A 17,052-nucleotide genomic window follows, 5' to 3' on the forward strand; every position below is an offset into this window, starting at 1 on the left:
GGTTGTGTGTGTGGATGATCCTCCATGGGGAACTGTCAAATAAGATTGCACTTTTCAAGTATGAAAGAATTTTGAAGGAACTGTTTGATATTTAGATTTGTTCTCCTTTTATTTCAAAGCCATGAAACTGTGCAACTGTCAGTATTGATTGTACATATAAATATCAGTAATTACACCTTTAAAATTTTTCCTCAGATAGCTTGGGTATTTTTGAAATCAAAGTCAATATTCTTATTCTTCCTATTTTTCTGATCAGTTTTTCAAAAATCTAAATTTTCTTTGCTGCCAGTTGTCTTTATTTGAGATAGAAGGTACTTCAAAATATTTGACTTATACAGGTATTTTTATCTGTTCAAAGATTTTTAAATAATGTACCAATGGTAACTTATATATTTTCTAATTAGAATTAATGACCTTTTTAAAGAGAAAAAAAAGTAGCTTGTTTTCTTTAAAGGAATCTTTTTTTAACAGGCTCAATGAATTATGTGACTTTCTTAGTGAAGTCAATCAGAATACAGTTATCAAATCATGAAGTTGTTAAAATGTCAACAATAAATCTGGGTACATATATTATCTTCCTCTAATGCCAGAGGAAAATAAAAAAGTCTTATTGATCCTGAAGTATTAAGAATATTCCTTGCTAGGAATTTGAACTTTGCATATTTAAATGTTCAATGCCAATATTATGGATAATTGATTAACATAAATGCCAGAAATATGTAAGAAAATGAACAATATACAAGCATCCATTTCTTCTAAAGTTGAGATAAGTTTTGCTAGATAATAATCTGTTTCAGTTGTGAGGGACCTCTCCCAGTAACTGCCTCAACCCCCCAAATCAAACAACTGGCTATGTCAAGGCAGGTTGGTATCTAATGGGCTTAGACAGTTTGGAAGTTTTATAAAGAAAAAAAGTAGAGACATTTTTAGAAACTACTTATGAGGCATGGGTGAAGATGTTAAATGTGTGTACTGAAGCAAAATGATAGTGGAGGAAAAACATACTGCACCCATAAATAAATTATATGGAAGTTATTAATATCAGATGAGGGAATTATTTAGCATGTTTGGCTTGCCACAATGTGGAAATAAGGTGCTAGAACTCAGAAATGGAAAACGTTCTGCAAAATTCTGAAAAACTTTAGACAATGAATTTTTAATGAATCAATTAAAATATTTATTCAATTTATCAAAGATTTATTAAGCACTTAGTATAAAGCCAGGCCACCAGGCTCCTCTGTCCGTAGGATTTCCCAGGCAAGGATACTGGAGTGGGTTGCTATTTCTTTCTCCAAGGGATCTTCCCAACCCAAGGATCAAAGTCCATGGGGTCACAAATAGTCAGACACGACTTAGTGACTAAACAACAGCAAGATGAATAAAGTACGGTGTAAATTGCTGTGGAGCAAAAAATAAATGAGAGGGCCTTCAGTCTCCTTGTTGAAGCCACTGACCCAGACTGGCCCTTCACCTCAGTTTCTAAGTCTCAGTTGCAAACAAGCTCAGACACTTGTTAAGTAACTTAGCTTCTCATTCTTCTGCTTAAACTTGAAATGATGTTACTAACTCAGAGACGACTGTCATAGTCATAACTCTTGGGGTCTTCTATGGTTCCTTGAATCTCTCCTTCCCTTTTGGACCCAGCGCAACAGGAGCCAGCATGCAAGAAGCTGCAGCCCATGACACCCCTGCCTCTTCCTCATTTGTAGATGGAATAGGCAGGAATAAGCAGCTCCAGGGGTCTTTGCTCTTAGTTCTAACCTGTTGCCATTTGTTCATTCACTTATTCAAATATTCTGTACATGTTAATGAGTACCTACAGGTGGCCCAGTGGTAAAGAATCTGCCTGCCAATGCAGGAGATGCAGGGGATACTGTTTCGATCCCTGGTTCGGGAGGATCCCCTGGAGAAGGAAATGGCAACCCACTCCAGTATTCTTGCCTGGAGAGTCCCACGGACAGAGGAGCCTGACAGGCTAGAGCCCATGGAGTCGCAGAGAGCTGGACAAAACTGAGTGACCACACACGCACTGTGCGCCAGGCACCTAGGGTGGAGTCTTGGAAGGGAGACGTGTGCTGAGTTAGATATGTCAGGGCTATCTGGCAGAGTGAGGACCGGGGCTAGGGTATCTTCCTGCTGCGTCACGCTGAGCTGAGGACGTAGTGAGCGCACAGCGGGACCCATTCCCCTGTACCCGTTACCTTCCCTCACCCACGGGTCAGTCCTGAGACACAGCCGTCTCTCTAAAGTATTGTTCTCAAAGTCCATAATCTTATAGAAATAGCTTTAATTATTTTGAGTAATGTTTCAGAAGGATTCAAAAAGTCATTATTACCTTGAGAGAAGTGGTGTAGGTGATACAAAAAGGACAATTATTTGATTTATAAAGATTAGACTAAAACAAGAAAAGAGGAAAAGTGTGAGTGGGGAGAACCTACTAATAAATACTTTTTATTTCACAACCCCCAAATATATATATATATATATATTAGTTTATTCATGTTGATATTTAATATAAAATGTTTTTAGGGAAGTTGAGTAGAATTAAATAAAGTTATGTAAGTTACAAAGCATTGTGGAAGTTAAGTGCAAACAAAAGTCAATACAGTTACATGGAATCAGAAAACATGAGGAAGGAAACATTAAATGCAGAAAATCTGTAGGGAAGTTAATGGTTGGAAAGTTGGTTCTTCTATCTTGTTTATAAGACTCGAAAAGACAGGAAATATAAAGAAAAGATTGAATAAAGCTGTGTTAGCTGAATGTTAGCAAAATTAGAGTAGTTATGACAAAATTAATATTGGATATGAGAAAATTTAAAGCACAAAAGCATTTAATGGAACAAAGATTATTCTGTAGTAACAAAAAATAGTATAAAATAAAGATTTAACTATATTTTTTAGACTATACATTATATAAAATACAAATTCTCCCTGGTGACTCAGTGGTAAAAAATTCACCTGCAATGCAAGAGACGCAGTTTTGATCCCTAGGTTGGGGAGATCCCCTAGAGAAGAAAATGGCAACCCGCTCCAGTATTCCTGCCTGGGAAATCCCATGGACAGAGGAGCCTGGCCGGCTACAGTCCGTGGGTCACAAAGAGTTGGACACGACTGAAGTGACTTAGCATGCACGCATGAGTTAAAATAGTATGACACTGTTGGGACTTCCCTGGGGAGTCCAGTGGTTAAGACTTTGCCTTCCAGTGCAGGGGGTGAAAGTTTGATCCCTGGTTGGGAAGCTACGCTCCCACATGCCTGGCAGCCAAAAAACCAAGACATAAAACAGAAGAAGTACTGTAACAAATTCATAAAGACTTTAAAAAATGGCCCATATCAAAAATCATTTTTTAAAAAAATATGTAACACTATTAAAATGTTAATCTGTACCTTTGTGCATGTCCCACAATTGAATTTTCAAGCTGTTGATTACATTTCCCTCTGTGGATTCAGGAAGCCAGTTGGCCCACATTATGTAATTTATTAGACATATTTTGGTTCTTACAGCTTTTCCATTAGTCATCCCTAAACACACTTTGTACAAATGAGTAAGAAGCTTGAAGTTAATGAGCATCATTTTCTAGAGAAGTAGCACTCGGGCTGCAGATGGAGAAACCACACGGCACTATTTCAGTACCTTGGACCTCTGAACCTACGCTCCTCTGCCGGGAAAAACTAGATCTCTTATCAGAAGAGTTTTTCGTGCATTCATATGAATATTGATGTTAAGATGAATGTTGGTATTAATATGAGTGTTGGTGTTGATATTTTCTCACTGCTGATTTTTTAATTCCCCCTAATTTTTAAACTTAAAAGAACCTCTGAAACTAAATGAGCTGAAAATATCTTTTAAAAATAAGCAACACATTGAGATTCCTGTACACAGCAAACTCCCGTGAAGAAAAGTTCCAAATTTGTGATGCTATTTGCATTTCCATAAACACAGAGAATCTCTGTCTGAGCTTATTATTATGGGACAAATAACAGTGTTAGAAATGGGGTGCTTTAAGACTCTAATTATGCATATGCTCCCATTTTGATTAGTGCGTTTACAGCACGAAGCAATACAAAACCTGTGCTTTTGGCTCCAAAGCTTTTATTCTTAAAGTTGACATTTTCATGAATTTTAACTAACACTGGTTTCATTTGATATAATTGAAAAAAAAAACAAAAAACAGTTTTTTTAAGTGCTCAGATGCCACTGCTCCACAGGAAGCAGACCCTGAGACAGAGATTCTCATGCTAAATGTTTGTTAGGGAGCAGCCTAGGGATCCACACCTTTGGGAAGGGAGGAACCAGGATTGGGAAGAGGGAGAAGCTGCCAGAGGCCCCAGCCGATGCCACAGAGAGCTCCGGGGTTCACGTGGTCCTTTGGAGTTGTCCTGAGTCAGGCCAAGGGAGCCACATTATACCCCACGTTGACCAGAGAGACTGAAACACAGGCTCCAGGCTCTCACACCCAGAGCCAGGAATGTCAAGGAAGGAGCTGGGAGTTCCAGAACTGAAAAGGCAGTGTGGTCAAGGCCCGCAGATAAATGAGGGGTAACGGGTATGGTTGGATGCCCTTCACTCCCATAGAAGAGTCGAGCAGCCCACAGTCGGGTTTGGGGCTCACTCTGGTCACTTCCCTTCTCTCTGGCTTGGTCAGTAGAAATTAACCTTACTCTAAAGATGAAATAAAGTGAACACTTCAGTGTGTCAGTTACACTAATCATCTCTCAAGTACTCGCGCTCCAGGGTCAGCCTGGAACATCCCGATCATTACAGGACATTCTCCCGGGCAGCACTGCTCCTCCACACGCTGCCACCCTGCCTCTCAAAGGGAGGGTCTGCTGCACCCCCATCCCCAGGAAGAAGGTGCCGGTTCTCGTTACCCCAGCACCTATAGCCTCTCCTGTTCCCCTCAACTGGGAAGCATCTCTGTTTAGTCTCCTCAACTCTTTCTTTGCCCTCTTACATGACATTAATGTGACTCAATAAACCAGTGTGTGTATGCTCAGTTGCTTCAGTCGTGTCTGACTCTTTACGACCCCATGGACTGTAGCCCACGAGGCTCCTCTGTCCTTGGACTTTTCCCAGGAGAGAATACTGGAATGGGTTGCCGTTTCCTTCTCCAGGGGATCTTCCTGGCCCAGGGGTTGCGCTTCGAGTCTCCTGCATTGGCAGGTGGATTCCTCACCACTGGGCCACCTGGGAAGCCCCTTAATAAACCAGAACTGGCATCAATAGAAACTGAAAAGTATTTCCATTTCTTTAAGGATCGGCCAGGAACACAGGGGAAATGTTTGTATCCATTACACTAATTCAATTAGAGAAAAGGAAAAAAAAAAAGTTTTCACATTAAGATAGTGTAAACATGTCTACTCTGCCACATGAACATCTGAAAATATATCATGGGCCAGCAAGAAATGAATGGAAAACAATGAAATTGGCTTGAAATAGACTTTAAAACATAACAAATACACTATTTTAAGATTAGCTTCCTCCAAAACAAATCTCATTTGATGATAATAAAAACCTGCTGCATTGGGCAAACCTTTGCATGAGTCACCTCCTCTAATTATTCAGTGAACATTGCACTGGTGGCTTTTGTTGCTGGTTCTTCCATGGTTTTCTTCTGCAGGTTTTTGCTGTGCAGAATATACCTTTTCAAAAAAATGTGTCTGAACAAACTCTTCCAGCCTTGTAATTTCCTTTGTTTGGAACATGCAGCTCTTGTTCTTCTTCTTCTTCTCCTCTCTTTTGAAGTCTCAGCAAAAGTCTGCCCATCACACAAACCATCGGTGATGCTTGAAGGTATATTTTCCCTAGTGGGATGTTCGATACATATAATGAAAGGGTGGGGTTTTAGCAGATCTTTTATTTCTGCATTGCACATACGCCCTCCCATGAGGTCTATGGAAAGGGGGCTGAACTAAATCACACATACACAAATTGAATTTTTATAAAATATGATAGAAAAATATACAACTGCACTATCAAAGAAAGACTGGTCTATATGCCACCATGAAATTTAAAGACCCCTGATCCTTGGAAGAAAAACTATGACCAACCTAGACAGCATATTAAAAAGCAGAAACATTACCTTGCCAACAAAGGTCCTTCTAGTCAAACCTGTGGTTTTTCCAGTCATCATGTATGGATGTGAGAGTTGGAACATAAACTGAGCACTGAAGAAATGATGCTTTTGAACATTAAAAAAAAAAAAGTGTTGGAGAATACTCTTGAGAGTCCCTTGGACTGCAAGGAGATCAAACTAGTCAATCCTAAAGGAAATAAGTCCTGAATATTCATTGGAAGGACTGATGCTGAAGCTGAAACTCCAATACTTTGGTCACATGGTGCAAAGAGCCAACTCATTGGAAAAGACCCTGATGCTGGGCAAGATTGAAGGCAGGAGGAGAAGGGGACGACAGAGGATGAGATGGTTGGATGGCATCACCAACTCAATGGACATGAATTTGAGCAAGCTCTATGGACAGGGAGCCTGACATGCTGCAGTCCACGCAGTCACAAAGAGTCGGGCACGACTGAGAGATTGAACTGAACTGAACCGTTATACCACCACAAGGAGATGGATTGCCACCAAGGACAATAAGAACACTCACCTCCCTGAGTTTGATGCTACAGCCCCCAGACTAGGATGCATTGCATTTGTTCTTTCATCGTCCATGTATTGAAGCATACATATGATGAACAATGGGCTGGCCTTTCTGGGGTTCTGACCAGTGGCTCATGCAGCCAAGAATCACTAGTCAGATGGGAAACACACGACCCTATCTGTCAGTTCGTTTCAGTGCTCAGCACACCAGTGCAAAGGTCTAGTAAGGATTGGATTGGAGAATCTGGTTGAGGGTTGAGGCTAACACTGGGCTGCTAACTCCCTCCTTAAATACAGATAATTAGTCCAGCATGCCTGCCTGGCCCACAGATGGGGGCAGAGCTGGATCCTCAGAGTCCAAGCCTAGTGTTTTTCCTTCATCATCAGTTGCACAGATCTGATCACTGCTGTGTGGCAGGAAGTCTCAGGCAGGATGGAGAAAGGGTGGCCGGTGGCGCTCACCTTTCAGAGGAGTGACCCTGCCCGCCAGTGAGATGTGGCCAGTAAATGAAGCATCCCGTCATCTGAGAGAAGGAGCTGGTGAGGGTGGAGGAGAGAAGAATGTACACCCACTCCAGATCTCTCTATTCCTTGAAAAGGAAGAGCGGAAGTCCCCCACCTTGGTCAGTGGACCACGGAGAGGAGTTTTGACTTGTTTCTTTTTTCCCTCTCTGCCTACCAGTAATCCCTGTCTCATAGGAAGATTGGCAGGTGGGGGCTGAATAAAACACGTACACACCCAGCTCAGGTGGGCACGTGCCCAGCACGTAACCGCCTCCTCCTCCCACCCTCCCCCGACAACACTCCTCTGTCTCTTAGCTTCCTAAGGGAAGGTGCTGGGTCTGAATGCTCTCTGCTGGAAGTTTGTTGAATTAAGTCACTCAGTCATATTTATTGAGACCTTAACACACTTAGCACTGAGCTTATTCAGTTTAAAAGATAATGGAACTACAGAATTTTTCAGATCGAGAAGAGGCCCTTGGGACTGATTTTAGCTAACCCCCTCACTTTACAGTGGAAGGAGGCGGGGTCCAGTGAACTGGCAGTTTAGCGGTTTGAGCTACCAGCTCAGACCATTTCCCCCTGCAGCACATTCACTGGGAACTCCTCAAAGGCAGTGTGTCTGTCACCCCTGTGTCCGCAACACCCCCAAAAGTGTCTGGCAGGCATCAGGTTCACTCTCAGAAAATATTTGTTAAGTGAACGAATTCACTCTGTCCCCCCGCTTGGCCTTGGGCAAATGAAGTGTAGCCTGTAGCTTTGCAAGACTAACATGAATAGTTACAATCTGTGGTCTAAATAATTCCCCCCTTTTCCAAGGTTTCCCTGTCCTTGGTTTCAGTTATGCACTGTCAACCGTCTGAAAATATTAAATGGAAAATTCCATAAATAAACAATTTATAAGTTTAAAGTTGTGGGCCATTCTGAGCAGCGTGATGAAATATTGCACCATCCCGCTCCGTCCCGCCCAGGATGTCAAAAATAATCCCACTCATTCCTGAGTCAGTGTATGCCTTGGTTATCAGATCAGCTGTGCTTGGGGTCAGGCCACCCCTATTTTATGTAATAACAGTCTCAGAGTGCAAGACTAGTGAAGCTGGCAGCTCAGATATGCCAAAAGAAGCTTTCAAGCGCTTCCTTTAAGTGAAAAGGTAAAAGTTGCCGACTTAATAAGGAAAGGAAAAAGAGCCACATGCTGAGATTGCTGAGATGTAGGGTAAGAACGAATCTTCTACCCATGAAATTATGAAGAAGGAAGAAGAACTCTGTGCTGGTTTTGCTGTTGTACCTCAAACTGCAGAAAGCATGGCCACCATGCATGAGAGGTGCTTAGTTAAGATGGAAAAAGTATTAAATTTCTACAATTGTGTGACATACAACATATCATTATGATTGTTCAACTTTATTACTGGTTATTGTTTTTAATATATCACTGTGCCTAATTTATAAATTAAACTTCACCACAAATATATCCATAAAGAAAGAAAACAAGCATACTCTCTGTAGGGTGCGGTGTGTGTGTATGTACGTGTGCATGCATGCTCAATCGTGTCTGACCCGTTGTGGACTGTAGCCCACCAGGCTCCTCCGTCCGTGGAATTCTCCAGGCAAGAATACTAGAGTGTGCTAGAGAGCGTTGCCGTTTCCTCCAGCAGGGGATCTTACTATCTGTGCTCTCAGGCCTGCCCTGGGAGTCTTGTGATATATCCCCAGGGGTGGGGGCACTAATGTACCTTTCTCATCCGCATGGAGGGGCTTAAAGTCAGACTCTTTCATGGAATATTGTAGTGAAAGTTAAAGTGTTTTAGCATTTGGGAAACATACAGTGTATACTTTTGAAGCTATATCAGAAAGAATGTATCACGGACTGTGGTGTGCTTTTATTTTCAGGTGGGCGAAGTAATCATAGGCTGTCAACGAACGTCGAAGCCGGTGAAAAGCATGCCGGACAGCAGCAGAGGGCAGACAAGCCAGAGGTAGCATCCCCGGCCGCCCCCACCGCCCATCTTTAGCTTTGTTTAGAGCTCTCTCCATCGTCTTTCGGTGGCTGGAATTCACCTGCCCACCAGGCACGGTGACTGAACCTTTAGAAAGGGTTCATACCCTGAATATGTATTCCCCAAACTTCAACTCTTGATCTGTAGGGCTCAGACACAGATCTGTGCGTGTCTAGGTCCCCATTTCCCAAGATACTAACAGAAGCGGCAACATCTACACCGCTGACAGCTACACTGACCAGGCACTTGCCTCCTATCAGGCCAGTCTGTGTGCTTTACCCATAGCAACACATTTAATCCTCACAAGTTTTATCCTCAGTTAAGCAGACAAGGAATATGAAGGAGGGGGGCAGTGGACTGTCCGGAGGCCATGCAGCTGTGGCTTTTCTCGAGGACTCTGCTGAGCGCTGGTTAGCTCTCTGCTCATGTCATCTCTCTTTTATGACCCCCGTGTCCCATCATAGCGTCCAAAACTCTCAGGGCTGCAAAGACTTAGAGACCCCGTGTGTGCCCTCCTGTCAATCATAGACCATCTTCCTGCCTTGGCTTAAGCTTCCTTCCCTACAGGACCCTCACCCTCTCAGGAGAATTTCTAGTAGTCAGGTGAGAGTTGGACCATAAATAAGGTTGGGTGCCCAGGAACTGATGCTTTTGAACTGTGGTGTTGGAGAGTCCCTTGGAGAGCCAGGAGATTACACCAGTCAGTCCTAAAGGAAATCAACCCTGAATATTCATTGGAAGGACTGATGCTGAAGCTAAAACTCCAAGACTTGGGCCACCTGATGAGAAGAGCCAACTCATTGGAAAAGACCCTGATGCCAGGAAAAATTGAGGTCAGGAGGAGAAGGGGATGACAGAGGATGAGATGGTTGGACGGCATTATCAACTCAATGGACAGGAGTCTGAGCAAGCTCCAAGAGATGGTGAAGGACAGGGAAGCCTGGCGTGCTACAGTCCATGGGGCCGTAAAGAGTCAGACACGACTGGGTGACTGAACAACACCAATGTTCCCCAATGTCAGAAAGCCTAAAGATTCCCAACTGAAGGTTCTAGCTCTGCCCCTAGAGACCCTCAGAACAATGCCCACCCCCAGCAAGCGGTGACAATCTTTAGAGCATTTCGAACAAAGCTCTCATTCCTTCTCAATTCATCCTTGGAATGAACATCTCAGCTCCTTTTCAAGATTTCCAGACTTGTACCATCCAGATGGCAAAGTCTATTTTGGACCCAGGCAAACTATCTTTGTGATACAAATGTATATGCCAGAATTATCACTATAAAAATACCTGAGCAGGAGCTGTATTTATGCCTTGCATAATACAAGCAGTCAGGCATTCTCATATTCAAAGACAACTGTCAAAGTTTTGTAGAGGTTTTCAAACATGCGGTTTGTTTAAACAACAGGTATGGAGCTGAATTCCTTCTGAAAAGCGGGTTGCTGTTTTTAACCTTGGAAAGCCACTCTCGTGTTTCCTAGCTTATTAATTTCCATTTCAGATCATTGTTGTTCAGTTGCTAAGTCGTGTCTGACTCTTTGTGACCCCATGGACTGCAGCACTCCAGGTTCCACTGTCCTCCACCGTCTCCCGGAGTTTGCTCAAATTCATTTTGAATCAGTGATGCTCTCTAACCATCTCATCACTTAAAGAGATTCAAGGGTATTAGGACTCCTGTGAATCTTCATGGTCATAATTAAGCCCCAGCAGCATCCATACTTGTAAAAAATCTGAATCTCATTTGTGAGGAATTGCAGGGGTTGGAAACCAAGTCATTGTCAACAGTTTGGAGCTGGTTTTCAAGACTCCAGGCTAACTGTCATCACCGTGATTATACTTGATGATTAGAGACATCTTAGCACAATTGTTTATAGAGGGAACTCCACAAAGCCTTTCTTTTTCATTTTTGTTACTGAGAAAGGATCACCTCATGTCTGCTCAGGATACATCTATGGGAAGGTTATTTGTGGTGCTCTTGAATCATTGACAGAATTCATTATTCCCATTATATCAGCCTCTGACTGGGCAATCCATGACCCAAACAGATGCCTATAAAGGCTGCATGTGGGCATGAGGTTAGACAGCTTGTTGGTTTGGGGGAAAGGCCTACAAAGGGCAGGACATTGGGGGTCAGGGGTCAGAACAGGCCCCTCAACCCCCTCTCAGCCTGGGTGGTCCCTTCCTCATGTGGTGGAGACAGTAAGTGGAGGGAGTAGATCAAGGGGAGGAGGGTTTTGTTCATTGGACCAGATAGGATCATGTTTGGGGAGAAGGTCACAGACCCAGTTAACCCTTGTGGTCCTGTGACGACTTCCTCAAAGATGGGTTTATTGAGTACTGAGCGCCTGCTCTGTGCTATGTGATGCTGCATGTTATCTTTAATCTTCAAAATAACTATAAATAAATCCTCCTATTCCTAACATACCGAGGTTAGTAGAGATGGGGTCATTTGCCCAAGATTGCAAAATTGGTAAGTGAGTGGTGGATCCAGGATTATAAAATGTGGCCCAATCTTGGGCTTGCCTTCTTACTCTCCTCATGGTGTCTTTTTTTTTTTCTTTTTTTAATGGACTTTTAGCCCAGTGTTAGATTCACAGCAAAATCAAGTAGAAGGCACAGAGATTTCCCAAATACCCCCTTCCCCTACAGGTGCATAGCTTCCTTCGTTATCCACACCCTCTACCAGAGGAGGTTTGTTACAACTGATGGAGCTGCCTTCCTGCATCATTATCACCCACATCCAAAATTTGCATAGGAGCTCAGTCTTGGTGCTGTGTGTTCTTTGGATTTCGACAAATGTGTAACAGCTTTCCAGGTGGCTCAGCAGTAAAGAATCCACCTGCCAGTGCAAGAGACGCAGGAGACGTGGGTTCAGCCCGTGGGTTGAGGTGCTCCCCTGGAGAAGGAAGTAGCATCCCATTCCAGTGTTCCTGCCTGGGAAATGCCATGGACAGAGGAGCCTGGTGGGCTGCAGTCTAGAGGGTCACAAAGACATGACTGAGCAGCTAAACAACCACAGCAAATAATGACATGCATCCACTACTATAGTGTCACGCAGAGGAGTTTCACTGCCCTGAAAATCCTTTGTATTCTTTAATAGAGGAATCAATCTTTGATGTATTTTACGCCTACTGATTTTAGACATTTTCTTTTTTCTTGCATTCTTCCATAATAATGAATTTACTCATGCCGTCTTCCACCTGTTCTTACTAGGTGCCAGAGGTTCTGGTCTGACAGCCAGGTGACGGGTAAAACCTGCAGCGGGCATCTGTCTCTTCAGGCCTCAGATGTGAGGCCAGAAGCAGCAGGGGAAAAAAACTCCCTCTCCTCTTTATTTTGGGGATGAATGTGGTCCTTGAGTGCCCCAGGCCTTGCTGTTCACTGCTTATTACCCTCAGGGATTCATGAGTAATTAAAACCCTGCACACAAACCGTTCCTCAGAACATCTGAAGTTGGGGCATTGCAGATAAATGAATACTGAGTTCACTGTTTATTACTGAGATCCAGAAACTATAGCCCAAGAGATATTCCCCGAATAGAGATGGGCTGCTTTTCTTCAAAGTCAAGGACAACATAATTATCATAGATGAATTTAGATATTTACTTAATTAAGCCATAGATATCACAGCCTGTTAAGTAAGAACAGAATAATTAAGAAGTAGAGCTATAGTTAATAACGACTGTAATGTAAGTCTTTGAAAACTGAAACTCCCTGCATAGTTTATAGTGTATATTCTGGGACTTCAGAAAGTGCCATTTTTAAATCCAAATTTGTGTTTTTCTTCAGCAGGTCCAGGTATATTGGACCCAAAATATTTCTGACCCAGGGATTAAACCCAGGTCTCCCGCATTGCAGGCAGATTCTTTACTGTCTGAGCTACCAGGGAAGCCCAGTCAAAATACAAAGGAATCAAAAAGTCAGATCCTTTCAAGGGCTGAGCAGACTACAGACGTGAGGGGGAATGGTTGCAAGAGCAAAAGAATTTACACTTTCCAAAGAAAATCAAACCTCCCTTCTCCACCAGATTGTGTCTGCTGCAGGAATTTGGCCGGAGGACATGGGTTTGGAACTCCTGGAGTAGATCGTGATTTTCCTTAACTGAAAGGGTTAGTTGCTCAGTCACGTCTGACTCTTCACAACCTCATGGACTGTAGTTGCCAGGCTCCTCTGTCCATGGAATTTTCTAGGCAAGAATACTGGAATGGGTTGCCATTCCCTTCCTCCAGGGGATCTTCCTGACCCAGGTATCAAACCTGGGTCTCTTGCAGTGCAGACAGATTCTTTACAGTCTGAACCACATAGATCAGAGCTAATTGCCTATTTAATTTCAGTATTGCACAGTAGTGAATTTTTTCTACTTATTCAACAGCAATTTATTCAGTGAAGCTGTATGCCAGAGATATAAGGTGAAAGAGACAGAATCTTTGCTACGAAGATGCCAGTCTGACGGGGGAACGGATGGACAGTGAGACAGTTACATGACGGCGAGATGATTTTTCTGTTGAGCACCCCTCTATGCCCCGAGATGGTCCCAGGAACCTTGTCTGTCTGCACAGACCACGGTGTTGCTAGTGTCTAGTACAGCTAGGGCGCAGTAGGCTCTTAATGTGTATCTGTCAAATAACTGAGTGAATGAATGATTGGTACTGTGATTCCAAAATTATTTCAAAATCATCCACATCCTGGGGGAAACTTTACACAACTACAGCTTACTGGGTCCAACTCCAAGCCTGTGGAATGGAAATGGCCAGAAAAACAGCCCGGGGACTGTATCATTTAGAGTTTTCTATGTGACTGTGATCACGGGATTCCTTGGCCGGCAGAGGGGCTTCCTGGTTCCATTTCACCCCAGCTATTGCCGCGAGGACTGGGTGCAGTTTCCCACAGGAGGGCAAGAACCGTGGGCTAAGCTTGGCATGCACCTGAACTTGTAGTATGAGTGTCCGTGCCAAACCATGGGCTTCCCCGACGGCTCAGCAGTAAAGAACCCGCCTGCACTCAAAGCTGGTGCGCTGGGACAACCCTGAGGGGTGGGACAGGGAGGGAGGTGGGAGGGGGTTCAGGACAGGGGACACATGTACACTCATGGCTGGTTCATGTCAGTGTATAGCAAAAACCACTACAGTATTGTAATTAGCCTTCAATTAAATTAAAAAAAAAGAAAGAACCACCTGAAATGCAGGAGATGTGGGAGACATGGGTTCGATCCCTGGATCCAGAAGATCCCCTGGAGGAGGAAATGGCAATCTACTCCAGTATTCTTGCCTGAAAAATCCCATGGACAGAGGAGCCTGGTGGGCTACAGTCCAAAGGGTTGCAAAGAGTCGGACACGACTGAGCACGCCAACCTCGGCAGGCTGGATTATCTCAAGCAGCAGGGTCTTAGGCGCCTGATTAGCTCCATCAGGAGTGAAACCTGCCAGGTGTGATTCTATTATTGCTCCTGGCTGTGGGACTTGACCTGCTGTATCATTTCAGTTATCAGAAAAAGTCTTAGGTAAGCAGAGTCTGCCAACTGTCCTGTCCTCTACCTGCCTGTGTGTTAGCATGGCCCTGCAGCACCCTTTAACTCTTTATTTCTCCAAAGGTCAACTCCTGCTTCTACAAGGCTCTAAGCCACTTGAATCCAGGACAGTCTCCTATTTCTGCCCCCGTGCTCCAGGGATAGGACTTGCCAGTGTTTGCCAAACAATGAATGAATGGAATCTGCTTGAAATTTACTTCAAGATGATATCTCCATTTCCTTTGCCTTTTTTGTTGTTCTAGAAGCCAGCAAATGGAAAGACTAGAAGTGGATCCCAGCAAGCGTTCCATCCCTGATGTGGCCAACATAGTTCGGGAGAAAAAACACACGCCCAGAAGAGTGCGCGCTGAGCCCAAAATTATACCAAGTGAGGAAGAGCCCGACTTTGAAGATAATCCTGAAGTGCCTCCTTTGATTTGAAATCTCAGGCCACACTGCCTGTGACCTGCCAGACCCAGATTTGCTCCATACAGAGAGTGTGTGTATTATTTACGGGGTCGACACAGTTATTTTCAGTATTACCACTCCAATGCGTTAGCTTCTACTTTGTACATTAATATTCTCAAACCAGTTTAAAATTAAAGCGTGTACCTTCAAAATGCTGTATCATTTGTTTGTAATAAAGCATTGGTTAGTTAAAATGTTTAGTAAATCGTAGAAAGATTACAGAAACATGCTGATTGTAAATCCCAGAACCACCGGCTTGTGTAGATAGATGAAATCATGGATTAAAGCACTCATCATTAAACCACTACCTCTGGTTTATCTAGAACATTATTAACTCAGTATTCCAGATACAGTATAGGAAAACTATCATTACTCTGATCATGACTTACTAGCATTTAAACCAGACTCCTCCCCCAACCCCTCCCCCACATACACGCACACACAAATCAACAAATACATAAGTAGCTACTGAGTCCCGGGACCTGCTCTGTTCCTCATGGAGTCAGTGGTAACAAGGCAGTAAAATATACACACATGGACCATGTCAGGTGGTGACAGAGCCCACAGTCAAAAAGCACATCTGTTTGTTCTCCAGTGGAAGTGCTCTTGCCTCCAGAACCAATGCCTCTAGTTGCAGAAACAGGAGTAAAACTGGCCTGTTAATCATTAGGGGTGTTAGTGAGAGGAACCTCTCCCATTTCAATCCCTTGATCCCAGATTCATGCTCCTTGGCCCTGGGAGAAACAACACCACATGTTGCATAGGAATTCAGAGTCTATACTTCATCCTTGGGAACATTATCTCACCCACACACAGTGTTATCACCGGTTGGCACTGTAGGGGAGTCTGCAAAAGGCCCCTTCAGTGTTCTAGCAGGCCAGCTGCTCCAGGGTGATGATGAACGTGGTGAGTCCAGTCAGTTCCATAGACACAGCTCCGTGGGCATGCTTCATTGGCTGTAATGAGCCCCCTGGTCAGAGGCGGTGCTCCAGGAAGTACTGCGGCAGCGGATATGGCTGCCATTACATAAACCCACAGATGGCTGTTTTGGCAGAAGCACTATAGGAAAGGAAGGCAGATTCATATTCAGAGTAAGTGTATATTCTGGTGAGAACAAGGTACTGCTTCTTCTACGATGGATGGAAATGTTCCAGTGTAATCAACCTGCCAGCCAGCAGGTGATGGACGGTCCCCTGGGGTATGTTGCCACATATGGAGTTCGCTGTTGGTTTCTGCTACTGCCGGATTGGTCGCTGTGGATGTCTGCAAATCATATGACACTCCTCCCATCAAGAGGTGGCTTCTCTGATCTCTCCTCTTGAATATGGGCCAAGCTTAGTGACTTGCTTGTGACCTGTAGCATAATAATAAAATGATGTTACATGGTTGTCAAGGGTCTCCCAGGAGGCTCAGTGATAAAGAATCCACCTGCAATGCAGGAGACGTGGGTTTGATCCCTGGGTTGGGAAGATCCCCTGGAGAAGGAGATGGCAACCCACTCCAGTGTTCTTGCCTGGGAAGTCCCATGGACAGAGGATTCTGGCGGGCTACAGTCCACGGGGTCACAAAGAGTTGGACATAGTGGCTAAACAATAGCAACGTGATTGTCAGGGCTGAATCAGAAAAGGCCATATCACTGCCGTTTGATTCTCGGGACATTCCCTCTGGGGGAATCCAGGTGCCATGTAAAAAGTCCAACTTCCCTGGAGCTGCTGTGCTGGAGATGCCACAGCAGGCGTTCCTGCCCGCAGCCCGAGAAGCACTCTCAGCTGATGGCGTCATCTACCAGACCTGTGAGTGCGCCGTCTTTGACGTCCAGTCCTGGCCACCGTCTGGCTGTAACTGCGTGAGACAAGCCGAAATAAGAACGGCCCAGATGTGCCTTCCTGATCTCTGACCCACAGCACTGTGAGCAAAATAAAATGGTTGTCGCCATCCTATAGACATAGGGAGAGTTTGTCCTGCAGCAATAGCTACCAGAACC

General features: G+C 44.1%; 1 protein-coding gene across 6 annotated transcripts in view; it reads left to right on the forward strand.

Moving 5' to 3' along the window:
• DNAAF11 (dynein axonemal assembly factor 11) overlaps positions 1-15,262 on the forward strand; it is a 72,454-nt gene extending 57,192 nt beyond the window's left edge. For 3 of the 6 annotated variants that reach the window (XM_070476991.1, XM_020908623.2, XM_070476992.1), the window contains 2 exons: positions 8,993-9,078; positions 14,864-15,262. In XM_070476991.1, coding sequence (XP_070333092.1) covers positions 8,993-9,078; positions 14,864-15,041 — 264 coding nt within the window. In that variant the 3' untranslated portion in view covers positions 15,042-15,262. The other 3 variants (XM_070476994.1, XM_070476993.1, XM_070476995.1) reach the window with 3 other exon arrangements.
• Positions 15,263-17,052: the final 1,790 nt, after the last annotated feature.

Source organism: Odocoileus virginianus, chromosome 15, assembly GCF_023699985.2.
Source record: "Odocoileus virginianus isolate 20LAN1187 ecotype Illinois chromosome 15, Ovbor_1.2, whole genome shotgun sequence".
Taxonomy (NCBI): domain Eukaryota; kingdom Metazoa; phylum Chordata; class Mammalia; order Artiodactyla; family Cervidae; genus Odocoileus; species Odocoileus virginianus.